The sequence below is a fragment of the Octopus bimaculoides genome, chromosome 22 (assembly GCF_046866305.1).
Source record: "Octopus bimaculoides isolate indiv1 chromosome 22, ASM4686630v1, whole genome shotgun sequence".
NCBI lineage: Eukaryota > Metazoa > Mollusca > Cephalopoda > Octopoda > Octopodidae > Octopus > Octopus bimaculoides.
This window is the reverse complement of record NC_142949.1, coordinates 29,185,088-29,202,587: the sequence shown is the minus strand read 5'-3', so window position 1 is coordinate 29,202,587 and position 17,500 is coordinate 29,185,088. Positions and strand designations below refer to the sequence as shown.

Sequence of the window (17,500 nt, the reverse complement as noted above, 5' to 3'; positions counted from 1 at the left end):
CATTGGGGCCCACTGTCTGCTATGGCATGGTTTCTACAGCTGGATGCCCTTCTCAATACCAAACCACTTTACAGAGTGTACTGGGTGCTTTTGGTGTGGCACCTGGACTAGTGAGGGCACCAACTACTCGCCAGATAAGACCCTCCTCCACCTTGACTGAGTGTGATTATAGTACTGAAGTATGATGGAGGAACAGGAACAAGTGTCTTGCTGAAGAGGTAAATACGAGGCTTCCCCTGGTGGGAAGATAGACAGTGAGAGAGAAGCGTAGTGTGGACATATGGTTGTTATGTAAAAAAATAGATCTTTTGGGCTGGTTGGTGTTAGGAAGGGCATCCAGCCATGAAAACCATGCCAAACCAGACCCAGAAGTTTGGTGCAGTCTTCTACTTGGCCAGCTCCTGTCACACCGTCCAACCCATGCCAGCATGGAAGGCGGACATTAAACGATGAAGGTAATGGTGATAATGTTATTAGATAAAATATTTTGTGGTAGTATTTTTTTTCTACCGCTTTATCTTCCGAGTTCAAATCCTGCTGAAGTTGACTTTGCCTTTCAATGTTCTGGGGTTGATAAATAAAGTACATGTGAAGTACAGGGGTCAGTTTAATGGAGTAACCCCTATCCCCAAATTTTTTTCAACCCAGTGCCCATGCAAAAAGCAATATTATTGTTATTATTTGTTTTTGTTTGTTTGGTTTTTTTTCTCTATAAAAAAGGAGTAAGCTGGCAGAATCGTAACAATGTCAGACAAAATTCTTTGCAGCATTTCTTCCAGTTCATCACATTCTGAGTTCAAATCCCACTAAAGTCAGCTTTGCCTTTCATTCCATTGGGGTGGGGTTTAACAAAAATAAAGTACCAGTCAAGTACTGGGGTCAATGTAATTGACTCACCCCCTCCCCTCAAAATTACTGGCTTTGTGCCAAAATAAGAAAGAATTATTTTTCCCTGTTGAAAAAAAAACTCTGAGGGGCAAAGAATGTTAGAGGCACCAGACTAAATGCTAATTTAATTAGCAGCGTGTGGTGGTGTTTGTAACCCCTTGCATTGCATGTTCAAATCCAGCCGGCGGTTGACTATTTTTCATCCTTTCCAGAATGACAACATTGGTACCAGTCACGTATTGGTGTTGATTCAAGCGACTGGATCTGCACCAACTCTTTTGACAATTGTATAAGAAATTGTTATTTTTCAATAGATGAAAGTGTTTCCTTGCACCACCATCATCATCATCATCATGCTGGTGGTGGTGGTGGTGGTGTGAGGATAGGAAAAGCAGGAGTAGGTTAGTTGTGGTGGTGATGATGATGATAGTTGTGGCAGTGTTGGTAATGGTTATGATTATGGTGATGGTAGTGATAGTAGCAAGGCTTCTGATGTTTAAAAAAAAAAAAAATAAGGGTATGGCTGTGTGGTAAAAAGCTTGCTTCTCTACCACATGGTTTCAGGTTCAGTCCCACTGCATGGCACCTTGGGCCAGTGTCTTCTAATATAACCTCAGGGCAACCAAAGCCTTGTGAGGAGATTTGGCAGATGGAAACTGAAAGAAGCCTGTTGTATATATATATATATATATATATATATATATGTATGTATGTATTTGTGTCTGTATTTGTCCTGCCACCATTGCTTGACAACCGATGCTGGTGTGTTTATGTCCCCCGTAACTTAGTGGTTCGGCAAAAGAGACCAACAGAATAAGTGCTAGGCTTTTAAAAAAAAGTCCTGGGGTTGATTTGTTTAACTAAAATCCTTTAAGGCAATGCTCCAGCATGACTGCAGTCAAATGGCTGAAACAAGTAAAAGGAAATAATTAAAAAATAACACCTATCGCTGTTGCCAGTACCGCCTGACTGGCCCTCGTGCCGGTGGCATATAAAAGCACCCACTACACTCTCGGAGTGGTTGGTGCTAGGAAGGGTGTGTGTGTTTGTTTTTGTGTATATATTCGAGGGAGTGAAGAATTCAAAAGAAGCTATGTCCAACCACTTGTATGTGTGTATATACACATACACATATATACAAGTGTGTATATATATAGCTGAAATTTATACAAAAACAAGACAAAAGCAGGTGTATGAACAACAAGCAGGTGTATTAGTTTGACACTCAGGAAAATGAAAATATATAGGCACAGGCATGACTGTGTGGTAAAAAGTTTGCTTCCCAAACACATTGTTCTGGGTTCAGTCCCACTGCATGGAACCTTGGGCAAGTTTCTTCTGCTGTAGCTTTGGGCTAACCAAAACCTTGTGGATGAATATGGTTGATGGGAACTGAAAGAAATCCATCATATATATATATGTATGTTTGTGTCTGTGTTTGTCCCACACCACCACTACTTGGCAGTTGGTGCTGGTGTGTTTATGTCCCCGTAACTTAGTGGTTCAGCAAAACAAACTGATATAGTAAGTACCAGGGTTAAAGAAGAAATATTTGTTCAACTAAAATCCTTCAAGGCTGTGCTCCAGCATGGCTGCAGTCCAATGACTGAAACAAGTAAATGATAAAAGATGTGTGTGGGTGTCCACATGAGAATAAAACTGGAGATTTGGTTTCGAATTTTTATTTTAATAACATTATAAATTACAGAACCCTTACATGTGTTTCATTGACGTGTGCTGTGTGGTAACTATTGTAAAGACAGTTGCATTATTACCCTATAACACCAGATCATCAGAAAAAAAAAAACAACAGTCATTTACTTCATTGTTGGTTACTAACATCACTTGATTGGCTGATACAAGCTGAGAACACCACCACCACCACTGCCAAAGCAATTATCATCATCATCATCATACATGTGTGTGTGTGTATGTGTACATATATGTATGTATGTATTTCTTTTACTGGTTTTAGTGTTTGGTCTGTGGTCATGCTGGAGCAGCACATTCTAGAGTTTTTCCCCCCATCAATGTAATTTATTGAATGATAAAATTCTTCTGAGTTATATCCCTTTAGAGAGTTACCTCTCTCCTAAAGACTTCTATATTTACACCAGTTTACACATATGCATGTAAGCCAGCGAGGTAACTTCTACATGATTGTACGATCCGCTAGAAATAGCAACCAAATCTCTATATTTGAAAAAGAACCCCCCCCCCCCCCCAAATATTACTAACTTGAATGTCTTGGCCAATAGGTCCACTTAAGTCAGAACTGACTGGTGGCTAAATAACAATAATAATACATATATATAGCTTTAGGGTTTCCTGTGCTGCTCAGCGCAATGAATGGCAAGCTTTCTCCACCAGGTCCAGTTGGTGCTGTTCTTGTACGTCCATTCTTTGTAACGGTGACTGTCTTCAGATCTTCAAATGTCCACCACCAGGTGATCTTCAACCTGCCGCTTATACACCTACCGGAAGGTGGTAGCCAGGTCATGGATGTTTTCGAGTGCCGCTGAGCAGCAAGACGGAAAATGTAAGCAGCCATGTGGAATCGGTGCTTGCTCTACTTCAATCTCTTGCAATTGTCATGACATCCCCCTGCCAACATTTTCCCCCCTACTGTGCATGCAACACAACTACTTTTCTTCTGTTCCCTTTCATTCTCTGCCATGTCCGTGATCTCATGAACTAAGGATAAAGAGAGAGACATTTGCTCTCTAAAAAAATACCTCTTTTTTTTCTGTCACATTGGAAACTCTCCCTTTAACTTATGAAACTTTGCACTTGGCCTGAAAATACAATTTTCACTGATGCATCTGCCATCTTCTATCACTTAGAATTACTTTTATATGATATATATATTTATATAAAGTAGTTGTATACTGCCAACTTAACGTGACAGTCCCAATAAGGGAATATACTACTGCTATTTAACCCTAGGAAGCTGGACCGCTTCCTGTTGGCCTTGACACATTTCCTGTGTCCTTATCTTTGCGAGGGGGAGACAAACTCCTCCACCCAGCCTAGCCTGCATTCAGGGACATGTTTCTGAGTCTTTGCTCGTCATCAGCCTGAAGTAGCACGACTAGCTGTTTGAAAAAGTCTGTTTACCTCTCGCAAAGAAATACTATTTCAGTGAAATACATTCACTGGTTATATAATAGAATATATATATATATATATATATCTTGTATCTCAGGAGGGTCATTGTGCCAATGATAACAACACACACACACACACTCTTTCTATTTCACTTTATTATTTATTTGTCAATTGCTAAACCATCCAAACCAATTAACTTAACAGTTGTTTGATTAATCTTTCAGTCAGCTAGTATTGTCAAATCCCACCATTTGTTACCATTCGCGATCTCATCAATGACATACCCTCTCTACTTCTTGTCTTCTTCTGGTTTTGATTGGTGGACCCATCCATCAATTGAACAATTGATTAGTTAACTGGTGGATTGATGGACTAATCCATCAATTGAACAATTGGTTAGTTGACTGGTGGATTGATGGACTAATCCATCAATTGAACAATTGATTAGTTGATTGGTTAAGAAGTTAACCAATTGATGAATGAATAATAAAGAAGTGAAATGGAATCAGTGCATGTGTTTATTTATTATTAGCATAACGATCCTCCCAAAATACAGCAAAATACGTTTCAACATAAGAGTTCATGTCAAGAATGTTGCAGTTGAAATACAAAGACTCTGTGTGTGTGTAGAAACATAAATGGCAACTATATCTGCTGTATGGTGATAGAGCTAAGACACTTGCTGAAGCTCAAATTAAATGTCTACCTGCATTACGCATTAAAAATATATGAACGATGCTGGGGAAACAGTGAACATGTTTCAGGGGTAGGAGATCTCACTTTTATTCCCTCTCCACTCTTCTGATTGTGTTCATTCTATTGACGATGATGATCTTCCTGTGTGAGTGTTCGTACTTCTGTGAACTTTATTAATTAAAAAAATGTTTTTTACTTGTTTCAGTCATCTGACTGCAGCCATGCTGGAGCACCACCTTTATGTTTGTGATAACATACAAAGTGTCATATATTTATTGTAAGCAATACTGATTATTATACAGAATAATTCAAAACAAATGGTACATGAAGAAAACACACCTGTGAGTGTTGTAATGAATATATTGAAGAAATACAGGTGTAACATGAGAGGTTAACTCTTCAAGTTTCCAAATATGGGTGCCCTTTGCCACATGGCAGATGTCTACACAATAGTCTAGTTCTTGTCACATATATGCCAGCAGTGTAGCTTGATCAATTGGGTTGACCATGTCGCCTCTCCACTGCTTGGACTCTTGTAAGTCCTGTGCAAGTTAGGGTATGAACACCTTATTTTTCAGATACCCCATAAAGGAAAAAGTCACAAGGTGTTAGGTCAGGGTGTCCAGACCCTCAGTGGTAAATCATTCACCCTAGCATGGCTAATGCAGCACATTCTGGAAGATGCTGGCTGAGGTAATTGTGTATGTATCTATACCAATGTAGAGAGGCCTGCGTAATGAAGCTGGGTACCCCTTCTAAATGGACAGCATTGTACCATTCATTTTGAATTACCCTGTATATATTTACACATGCACATACACATCACACACATATAGTGTCTATATATATATATGTATGTATATATATAATATATATATATTTTGACACTTTCAAATAAGTATCTACAGTTATGTGTTTCTATATTTGACAGTATGTGCAGAAAATTGTGTGTGTGTGTGTATATATATATATAATAGGTTTGCGTGATGTGTTTCTTAATACACATTTGTATAGTTATGTCTGCATGCAGGTTGGTGTAACATACGTCTGTATATAATATATGAATATACATAGTATATCTGTGTATGCATGTTCATACAACATGTAAGTGTATATATATAATCTACACACATGGTAATAAACCATATCTCAGTGTCACTAATCCACATAAAACTGATGTTATCTTCAAATGGTATCAAATCCCTATTTGTTTGTTTTCATCTTAAAGAAAATTTAATAAAAAATTTAGTCTTGCTAATTAATATATTTTGTTGTTTTATCATTTCCTGACTGTATAGTTTGCTAAGTCCTACAGAGAACAGCTATTCTGTCTGTCTATCGAGGTGTCTATGTACATCTGTCTGTCCTGAATGTTCTTTTTGGTTATGTATGAAGAGGCAGCCGCATAACAGATTACATCACTCAACACTGAGTTGTTGGGGTTTTTAATTGGCACAAGCATGGCTGTGTTGTTAAGAAGTTTGCTTCCCAACTATAGGGCTTTGTTTTCAGTCTCACTGCTTGGCACTTTAGGTAAGTATCTTCTACTACAGCCCCATGCCAACCAAAGCCTTGTGAGTGTGTTTGGTAGGTGGAAAATGTGTGGAAACCCATCGTGCGCACACACACACACACACACACACACACATATATATATATATATATATTAAGATCTAAGGATCAAAGTATAGGAAGTTAGTAAGCTTCGAGTAATCTGTAGAAGGTATATTTGCAATCAAATCTCCTGTGAGTTAACATGGGATCACTTGACGACAATGTAAACTTCTTTTGCTTAAGGTATCTTTGGCCCAACGAGTAGCTAGCTGAATATCCCTTGTTTGGATAATTTCCACTTCCAGGCTTCTGCTAGCTATGAAACATATGTAACCTGGATTTTACCTACTCCATTCCTTAATTTTGGATATATACACACTCATATATATATATATATATATATATATATATATTTACAATTTGCAGATTAACAAGGCAACCAATGGTTTCATGTGGAAGAGACCTCCACAATGTCATATGGGCCACATGTCTTTTGTATCTTTTCGGAGAGGCCTTTCACATAGGGTAGACAGACTGTGAGCAGTTTATCAGTTTCATTGTCTCTTTTCTTCTTAATTGGAGTGGAGAGTATGCTTTTGGGGTAGTTGTTGCTTAATAGATTGTTACTGAGCTTGATCACTTCTTCGTGGTGGGTATCACGATCGCTACTTATATTCATTGCTCGATGTTTTAGGCACTGGGCAATCCCTATGGATGGTGGGAGTTGAAGTTGAGATATACTTCTTGAAAATATAGACAGAATGGTCAAGTATTAGAAAGGCTAAAGAACTCCTTTGGTCATGAATGACCATGAAAGTGCACTTAGAAAGTTCCCCTCCAAGGCACAAGTCCAAGCAAGGTTGTTTATGGAAGACCAACAGCCGCCCCTCTCTACGCCACCGATGTTATCCAAAAGAAAGGCAAAGGCTGATACAACTTGGCACCAGTGACGTTGCAACTAATTTCTGCAGCTGAGTGAACTGGAGAAACGTAAAATGAAGTGTTTTGCTCAAGAACACAACACACAGCCCGACCCGGGTATCGAACTCACTACCTCATGATTGTGAGTCCGACGCTCTAACCACTGAGTCAACTTCCTTTAATCACAAATCCGTTGAAGATTGACGTTATGTTAAACAACAGAAGTGGTAAAATATTTGACCATCACAAATAGCTAGGAATCGAAACCGGACTACTGAGTTTCGACAATCAGGATTTGTGTTAGGGACCAGTGAAATATACGGTCATAAAGCCAATTTGACCCCTAGCTTCCACACACTGACCCCGAAACCACCCACTCATCCATTCAATGCAACCCAATATAACATTCAGTCCATGAGAGTTATCTCCCTTGACATGCTAACATGGCGGAACCGAAGGTGAAAGCAGAGACGACGAATTCTTCATCGAAGGTTAACAGTTCCTCAAGCTATGGCTGGAGGCAGGCACCGACCACAATGTTATTTAGAATCACCAATTTTGAATTGTTCGTTAAACCTGTGAGTATTTTATTCTAATCTCTGTTATTTTTGTTGTTATCAATTTTAACTCTATCATTGTTGTAATATCGCCGTTGCTGTTTGATCCAGCATGCACTTATGATTAAATACATTCCTCTCGAGACCATCCTGACATTATTTATTTACAGATATGGTCTGTGTAGAACTAACAATATCCAGTATACTCTACTCGTCTGCTAGGCGGCATATCTACATGTGTTTATTTATCTTCGTTCTTCTTTAAAAACCTCTGTGTATATGTGTATATCTCTCCTTCTCTCAACCTCCGCAGTCACCGTTCGTAGAGCTTTTGCAAGGTAAAGAATTTGAAGTTATAGCGCTGAAAGCTAGAACATACATCCCGTCTTGTGCTTAAACAACTCTGCTAGTTTATTATTGCCCTGGCTTGCTACTCTATCGAACTGTGATAGGGCTGAAAGCTAGACTTCACCTCGGCTGTATTTGCTATGTGTGTATTGTGATACTAGCATGTAAACATGTACGTTTATACAGTATATATATATACATATGAACACGTGTGTTTCCGGACACGTGCTTATATGTAGGAAATAATCTTGTGTTCATGTTCGTGTTGAAAATGAATGAAAAGAGAAATAAAGAAAGCTTCTAACAATGCAGAAAGTTAAAACAAAAACCAAAAAACTTTACATTTTGGGCGCAAAAGTCTCTCTTCTGAAGGAAACAGTCGAAGAAATGTGTATTTACGCAGATTTTGTTATTTTTGACAGTACAGTTTAGATATTAGTGTATATATTGACCACTATATATATATGAAGCCAAGAAAAAAAGTCACAGGGATTTTGTGGGGCGGGGGTTGTCCTAGGAGGATTTTGTCGGGTGGGGGAGGGGACGTTGTCCTAGTGGAGTTTTGTTCGGATCCCATAAATTAATTGTGAATTTTTTTCCTGGCCAAAATTGTGGCTTTGTTACTGTGACTATTACTGGTCAACAGATATGTGTGTGTTTGTAACTTACGTAGCAGAAAGAAACAGGGCAAATTTAACGATTTCTATGTTGATTGAAAAAAAAAATTATGAATAGCCTTAATCGATTTTTTAGTCATATTGGATTCTCATCAGGTGTGTCTACATCACTTGACCAATCCCAGAAACAATCTCTTTATATACACAACAAATCCAGATGTTTCAGAAGCTACTGATATGTATACTGCAAATATTTAACACTACACACACAGACACATAGATAGATAGATACATACATACATACACACATACATACATACATATATACATATAAGTATGTTGATGCAAACAGGAAAATTAGAACTCAAAATATGAGTATATATATATATATATTTTTATCAATATTTAGCAAAAGTAAGAGTGACTCAAGGGCCAAGAGTTTCGTGTTTGAGTTACTCTGTTGCTTGTGTTAAATCATCATCGTCGTTTAACGTCCGCTTTCCATGCTAGCATGGGTTGGACGATTTGACTGAGGACTGGTGAAACCGGATAGCTGCACCAGGCTCCAATCTGGTTTAGCAGAGTTTCTACAGCTGAATGCCCTTCCTAATGCCAACCACTCCGAGAGTGTAGTGGGTGCTTTTACGTGCCACTGGCACAAGGGCCAGTCAGGAGGTACTGGCAACGACCTCGCTCGAATGTTTTCTTACGTGCCAGTAAAGCGACGCTGGTAACAATCACACTCAAATGATGCTATTTACGTGCCACTGGCACGGAAGCCAGACAGCTGCTCTGGCAATGATCAAGCTCGGACAGTGCTGCTAGTCCTGGGATCGATTTGTTGAACTAAAACTCTTCAAGACAATGCTCCAGTATGGCCGCAGTCAAATGACTGAAACAAACAAAAGAATAAAAGAACATGTATTTATGTGTTTTTACATTCACACGATGGCCTTCTGCACAGTTTCTCACCATCAAATTTACTCACAAAGCATTGGTCAGCTTGGAGAGCTTGAGTAAAAGACATGAAGCACCATACAGTGGCACTGAACCTGACACACTGTGGTTGGAAAACAAATTTTTAGCCACATGCTCATTAATAAATGCACAGGAAAATAAAACAAAAATTAAAGAAAAATGATACATAAATTTTTTTTTTTTTTTTTTTTTTTTTTGCTATTTTCTCATTATTTTTGTTTCAATTGTTTCTGCAGAACAAACCTGTGATGTATGCTGGAATCTCCATGTTTGTTGGTTGCGTGGCTTATATAATCTTCATGAACATTAACGATGACAAAAAAAACAAGACCTACGTCTCTGTTGCTGAAGATGGATCGTTAATAAAAAGACAGCGGACTTCTCGCTGGGATTAATTCCTAAACATCATTTTCGGTTTCTTTCTTTTTCTTCCTGTTTGTTTTTCTCTGGTTTAACCCTTTGGCATTCAGGTAACTTTGTCATTGCCACATTCTAGCCTTTCATCATCTGACACAAGATCCCCTCCTCCAATGCTCCCTTCCCTCTCAAAATTCCTTGTCTTGCAAGTTACTTGGTGACCCTACCAGTGCTGGTGCCACATAAGAAGCATCCAATCCACACTGTAAATTGGTTGGCATTTGGAAGGGCATCCAGCTGTTAAAACAATGCCAAAACTGACTCTACCTGTGTTACTGCTATGTAAAAAGCACTCAGTCCTCTCTGCAGGGTGGTTCGTGTTAGGAAGGGCATCCAGCTGTAAAAACCATGCCAAAACTGACTCTACCTGTGTTGCTGCTATGTAAAAAGCACTCAGTCCTCTCTGCAGGGTGGTTTGTGTTAGGAAGGGCATCCAGCTGTTAAAACCATGCCAAAACTGACTGTACCTGTGTTGCTGCTATGTAAAAAGCACTCAGTCCTCTCTGCAGGGTGGTTTGTGTTAGGAAGGGCATCCAGCTGTAAAAACCATGCCAAAACTGACTCTAACTGTGTTGCTGCTATGTAAAAAGCACTTAGTCCACTCTAAGGTGTGGTTGGTGACAGAAAGAACATCCAGCTGTAAAAAACCTGCCGAAACAGACACAGTAGCTTGGGTTGGTCTACTACTTGGCCAGCTCCTGTCAAACCATCCAGCCAGTGCGTGCATAGGAGGCAGATGTTAAATGATGATGATGATGTTTTGAATTAATTGTACATTATCTCATGGCTTCAAGATTTTGATGGTGCAATTGTTTATTTTTAGAATGATATTGTAGGGTAAATGAGAGAGACCAGATCCTGTCAGTTTGAATATGAAATAGGTAGAATATTTGGGTAAGATGTTGCCAGTTTCAATGCTAAAAGGTTAAAGATTGTTATTTTTGTTTGTTGTTAAGGGTAGTTGTGAGAAGCTTGATCTAGTCAGTTTAAGTATAAAACTAGTAGAATGTTTGGGCTGGATGTGGCTAGTTTAAATACTAAAGGGTTACCAGTTTCAGTCAAACCGTCTAACCCATACCAGTGTAGAAAGCAGATGCTAAAAGATGATGGTTATGATGGTAATGACGTCTTCAAAATTTTGAAGCTACAAGATAATACATGACTATACTCGGAGCAATGAGAATAAATAGGCATTACTGAATAATCTGAATGTTAAAGGTTATATTTTGACCATATAATCATCAGCTTCAGTAACCCTTTTGAATGTATTTAATACATGTGTTTCTGGCAATTATGTCAGTAGTTTCTTATATATCTTCCTCAGTCAAAAATATTTCAAGATATAAATGCTAAAGCAAAATTTAGCCCTATGCATAACATTTGTCTAGATGGTCGCAAGAGAACCTACATACAAGCAGAGAGGAAGGAGAATGATAGATAGATAGATAGAAGGGGGGGGGGGGGGGTAGGTATGTAAGGAGGAAATACAAGGCAGAGATTGATGAGTAGAATGGGAGGGAAGTTGTTAAGCAAATGAGTAGATAAGTAAACAAATGGATGGATAAATCAGAAAGGTAGAAGATGGATGGAGAGAAGAAGAGGGAGTAAAAAAAAAAATGGAAAGTAGGAGAATACAGGAGAAGCAGAAAAAGAAGGGGAGGATGAGAAAGAAGAGGAAAATAGAGAGAAAAAGAAACAGAGTGGAGTAGATGGGGCTGGTTGTGGGAGGGAAGGGTAGAAAAAAAACTGAAATAAAAGCTGGAAAAGATCGAAAATAGGCCAGAGACATGAATGATTCAGTTCTTTGGAAAAGAGGAATAAAAAGATTAAAAAAAAGAGGAGGAGAGAAAGGAGCAGGAGTTGTGGAAGAATGCAGTACCGCCTGACTGGCCTTCGTGCGGGTGGCACGTAAAAGCACCCACTACACTCTCTGAGTGGTTGGCGTTAAGAAGGGCATCCAGCTGTAGAAGCTCTGCCAAATCAGATTGGAGCCTGGTGTAGCCATCTGGTCCACCAGTCCTCAGTCAAATCGTCCAACCCATGCTAGCATGGAAAGCGGACATTAAACGATGATGATGATGATGGCTTCCATATCAATAGAAATGTATTTGACCACAATTGTAATTCTAGTGACTTGGCACCAAAAACAGGCAGGTAGATAAGATCAGTATAGGTATATGTGTGTGTGTGTGTGTGTGTATATGTATATATATATATATATATATATATATGTCAGTAGGTCTGAAGTGGCCTACATAAATGTACATAAATACACACATATTCACAAAAGTGTACACACATACATAGAGGTAGGCATAAACATATGTATTACACATATACATCTGTATCGGCATATTAAGACGTATTATTTGTAGAGTAACAAAGCATGTGAATAGACAATGCGAAATAGATTGCAAACCAGGAAAATGCTGCCAAAAAAGGAGGTTTTAAGGTAAATGAATAAAAAGATGAAATAAAATAGGATATAAATCAATAAATGAAGTAAAAAAAAAAAAAGAGGTGGAATGAGTTGAGAAAGGAGGAGTTATGAGGTAAGCCATTACATAAGAGAAATAAGATTTGGAGATTTGGATGAGGAACTGGTATGTATCTTGGGTGCAGAAATATATAATAATACAATATGACAACAATAATATAATGATTTCTTGATATACTGCTATGATGATACAATATATAATACAATAAATTAATTATCTGCATTAACAAAATACAATTTGGAGAATAGGGTCATTGTACATTTAAAACAGTGGAAGCCCAGTGGTTAGGGTAGCGGACTCGCGGTCATAGGATCGTGGTTTCGATTCCCCGACTGGGCATTGTGAGTGTTTATTGAGCGAAAACACCTAAAGCTCCACGAGGCTCCGGCAGGGGATGGTGGCAAACCCTGCTGTACTCTTTCACCACAACTTTCTCTCACTCTTACTTCCTGTTTCTGTTGTGCTTGTAATTCAAAGGGCCAGCCTTGTCACACTGTGTCATGCTGAATATCCCTGAGAACTATGTTACGGGTACACGTGTGTGGAGTGCTCAGCCACTTGCACATTAATTTCATGAGCAGGCTGTTCCGTTGATCGGATCAACTGGAACCCTCGACATCGTTAAGTGATGGAGTGCCAACAACATTTAAAACAAAGAGCAATTTTGACATACTACATCATACATGTAGAAACGGAGATAAATAGGAAAGCATTGACGGAAAATACTGTCATACTTTATAGAATTCCCTACAGAAATAGACAATTGATTATAGAAGCAATATTAATATCCGAACACAAAACTATGGTGAATGCAGAACATACATACATCATGAATACTAAAATTTTGATGGGAAGGTCTATATAAACGTAAGCTGCACATTATAAAATAGGGAGCAGAGAAGCCAAAAGAACTCCAAATCCTGTAGATCAGGCTGAGTTAGGCTGGAAAGTCGTTGATAAAAACGAATCTGGAAATGTTGTAGTTTTCATACAAATTATAATGGCCTGAAACACAAATAATACATGGATACAAGACAACCTGTTCCCTGACCTTATGAATACATACATGCCTGCATATATAGATTTTGAAACCTCCATGCCTGCATATATAGATTTTGAAACCTCCATGCCTGCATATATAGATTTTGAAACCTCCATGCCTGCATATATAGATTTTGAAACCTCCATGCCTGCATATATAGATTTGAAACCTCCAGCATCTACAAATGGATTACAAATTTATATTCATCATCATCGTTGTCGTCGTCATCATCACCATCATTTAGTGTCCATCTTCCATGCAGCAATGGGTTGGACAGTTTGATAGGAACCAACCAGGTAGAAGACTACCTCAGGCTACTGTGTCTGTTTTGGCAGGGCTTTTATGGCTGGATGCCCTTCCTATCACCAACCACCCCATAGAGTGGACAGAGAGCTTTTTACATGGCACCAGCACAGGCGAGGTCAGTTTTGGCTTGGTTTTTACAGCTGAATGCCCTTCCAAATGCCAACCACTTCACAGTGTGGATTGGATGCTTTTTATGTGGCACCAGCACGGACAGGGTCACCAAGTAACTTGAAAGACAAGGAATTTTGAGAGGGGTGGGGGACAAACACAGACACAAACACACACACACACATACATATATATATATAAATATATGTATATATATATATATATATATATATATATATATATATATATATACGACAGACTTCAGTTTCCGTCTTACCAAATCCACTCACAAGGCTTTGGTCAGCCCAAGGCTATAGCAGAAGACACTTGCCCAAGGTGCCACGCAGTGTGACTGAACCCAGAACATTATGGTTGGTATGCGAGCTACTTTCATTTTGATATCTGGTTTCCAAACTTCTTTATGTGAATTTGTGTGTTGAAACAAATTTTGTTGTGTCTAGGGAGAGCTATTAAGCCAATATAATTAACACACACATTGGTTCAATACCACTCATTTATTAAATATCTGATTTTTTTTTACCAAAGCTCTTTCTTTGCTTTTTGCAACCTTCTCAGTGGCTATATATATGTGTAAATGGTTTTATATATTCATATATAGGCATATAAATACATATTTATATACATATATTTATATAAGTTTAGATACATGCGTGTATTTGTATAAAGATATTTGAATATATACGTGCATATACATATGTATACACATATATGTGTATACCTACAATGTATATACGTATATATGGTATATATTTGTGTATGTGTTTGTATGTAGACACATAAAGCACAATCAAAAGAGGAAGATATTCAGGTAAGGTGGATACTAGCAAATAAATAATATATGAAGTTATAAAAGAAAAGCATCTGGTGGACATAGTATGGGAGAATTAAGTGAAATAATGTGTGTACGATAAAAGTAAATACACCGAATGAATAGAAATAGGAGAGGATCTAACATTCGGGGTTATGCCTCTTAACAAAAAGGAGTGAAAGAAGTAATAGATGTAGGAGAAAAGAAGTAGAAATGGTACTGATGTTATGGTGTCTCTTTTGCATTGCAGGCTTGGTATAAAAAGGGAGTTGGAGCTTGTGATTAGAGGGACTAAATGTGGGGACAATCTGTGTTATATTGAGATTAAATGAGGGAAAGAGAGCGAGAAAGAGTTCGGTGTGAAAGGGAGAAAGAAGGATTGAGAAACAAAGAGAGAGAGAGAAAATGTAAGGAGAGAGTTCAATATTGGTGTGTGAGTGTATGTTTATGGTGAAGTATAGTAAATACAGTATTTAATGTGTCAATATATTCTTCCTTGCAATATAATACATCTCACTAAGAATGTAAATATATAAATAAACGTATCATTACCCCTTCATCATCATCATCACCATCATTGTCATCATCATCATCACTACCACCATCCTACATCATCATCATCATCATCATCATTTGAATAATGTGAAGTATGTCTGTATGTATGTATGTAGGTTCATGATCTAAATGTTTGAATGTTGTCCTCACAATCACATCATTGTAGTTTCAATTCCCAAACCAGAGAGCATACTGTGTTCTTGAACAAAGCAATTTTCATTCTATGTTGCTCTCCGATTACTTTGACATCAGTTCTGTGTGCGACTCTCTCGATTTAATGGAGGGAGTGAGATTATGTACAGCACGAACATTTGATCACTACAAACAAAATCATCCTTGCAGGTTATTCAACGAGAAATTACAGAACCCTCAAATGGCATCTATGACAGAAGAGTCCACCATATGCCTTCATATGTTTGTATTTTCTTTATTGAAGTACATTATTATCAATATTGCCCATCAAGTAGCTAAGGAGGACGTGACAGAATTATTTAGTTAATTGCAGGGTTTGTATACTGATATGTGAAAATAATATCTTGAATCATACTTTACACTTGATAATATGTTGTCAGTTGAAACAACTGTAGTGACAAACGTTCAATAAAAGAATGTAAAAATTTATGTTTGTATCATGTATTGAGTAGAAATGGGAAAGAAATCTAGTTCGATTGAGCCAAATTCAATGAAGATAATACAAAATAATGCATTTGTATCTATCTATCTATCTATCTATCTATCTATCTATCTAAATATCTATTTGTCTGTTTGTCTATATGTATGTATATATGTATGTATGTTTGTGTGCGTGCTTGCATGTTTGTATGCGTGTATATCTCTCTCTTTGTATATGCATATACATACAAATATATATATGTGTGTGTGTGTGTGTATGTATGTATGTATTCTTTTATGTATGTGCATATGTAAGTATGTACGTATATATAAAAATACATAAGCTTTAATGTGTATGCATATATATATATATATGACTATGTATGTATACGTATCAATACATATATACTCACACATACACAAATATATATATCTCCATATCTATGTGAATATATGTATATATTTATATGTAAATGTATGTATTTTTTTATGTAAGTATATATATATATATATATATATATATATATATATATATATGCATATATGGATGTGTGTGTGAATACATATGTATGTGTTTATATAGGTGTGTATGTGTGTATGATACATGTATGTTTGTATGTATGTCTGTATGTATCTACCTATCTATATATAAATATATATATACATATATGTATATATATATATATATATATATATATGAATATATATTAATATATATATATATGAATATATATGTAAGTATATATATATATGTATATATATATATGTATGTATATATATATATATATATATATATATTTATATATATGTATATATATATATATATATATATATATATATATATATATATATATATCAGTGGAGAAAAAAGAGAGAGGAGAAGAAAGTGTCTGGGCAATGAAATGAAAGATTCTGAAACTGCCGCAATACACACACACACGCACACGCACACACACACAAACACAGACACACATCTGCATATGCGTTAATGTGTGCAGTGGTGCATCTCTCTCTCTCTCTCTCTCTCTCTCTCTCTCTCTCTCTCCGTTGACTGTGCAGCATGTCTCTGCTGTCATCTACACACCACAGCCTGCAGGTAGGTTTATATAGCATTTGAATAAAGTGTATTTCGCTTGTGTGGACATTTTGTGCATTTTCTATTGCTGCTGGTGATGATGGTGATGATGATGATGATGATGATGATGATGGTCACCATTATCATCATCATCATCATCGTCATCGTCATGGCAATGTCAATGATGATGATGATTATGATGATGATGTTATTGTTGCTGATTCTTTTGTTGACAATGTTGCTGTTGGTGGTGGTGTCGATGATGTGGGGGGGATGTGGTGGTGGTAGTGGTAGTGATACTGTTGCTGTTGATGATGATGATGACGATGATGATGATGATAATGAGAATGGTGGTGGTGGTGGTGGTAGTGGTCATGGTAGTGGTCATGGT

General features: G+C 37.4%; 2 protein-coding genes across 3 annotated transcripts in view; both read left to right on the top strand.

Moving 5' to 3' along the window:
• LOC106867412 (WD repeat-containing protein 91) overlaps positions 1–939 on the top strand; it is a 35,286-nt gene extending 34,347 nt beyond the window's left edge. For both annotated transcript variants that reach the window (XM_089339962.1, XM_089339961.1), the window contains one exon: positions 1–939. This exon is cut by the window's left edge and continues 916 nt beyond it. The gene's annotated coding sequence lies outside the window, so the exon portion shown is untranslated.
• A 6,626-nt stretch (positions 940–7,565) lies between these two features.
• Positions 7,566–10,075, top strand: LOC106867416 (small integral membrane protein 8). The gene is made up of 2 exons (XM_014912285.3): positions 7,566–7,745; positions 9,904–10,075. The coding sequence occupies exons 1-2, from the start codon at positions 7,611–7,613 to the stop codon at positions 10,060–10,062; spliced, it is 294 nt and encodes a 97-aa protein (XP_014767771.1). The 5' UTR covers positions 7,566–7,610; the 3' UTR covers positions 10,063–10,075.
• Positions 10,076–17,500: the final 7,425 nt, after the last annotated feature.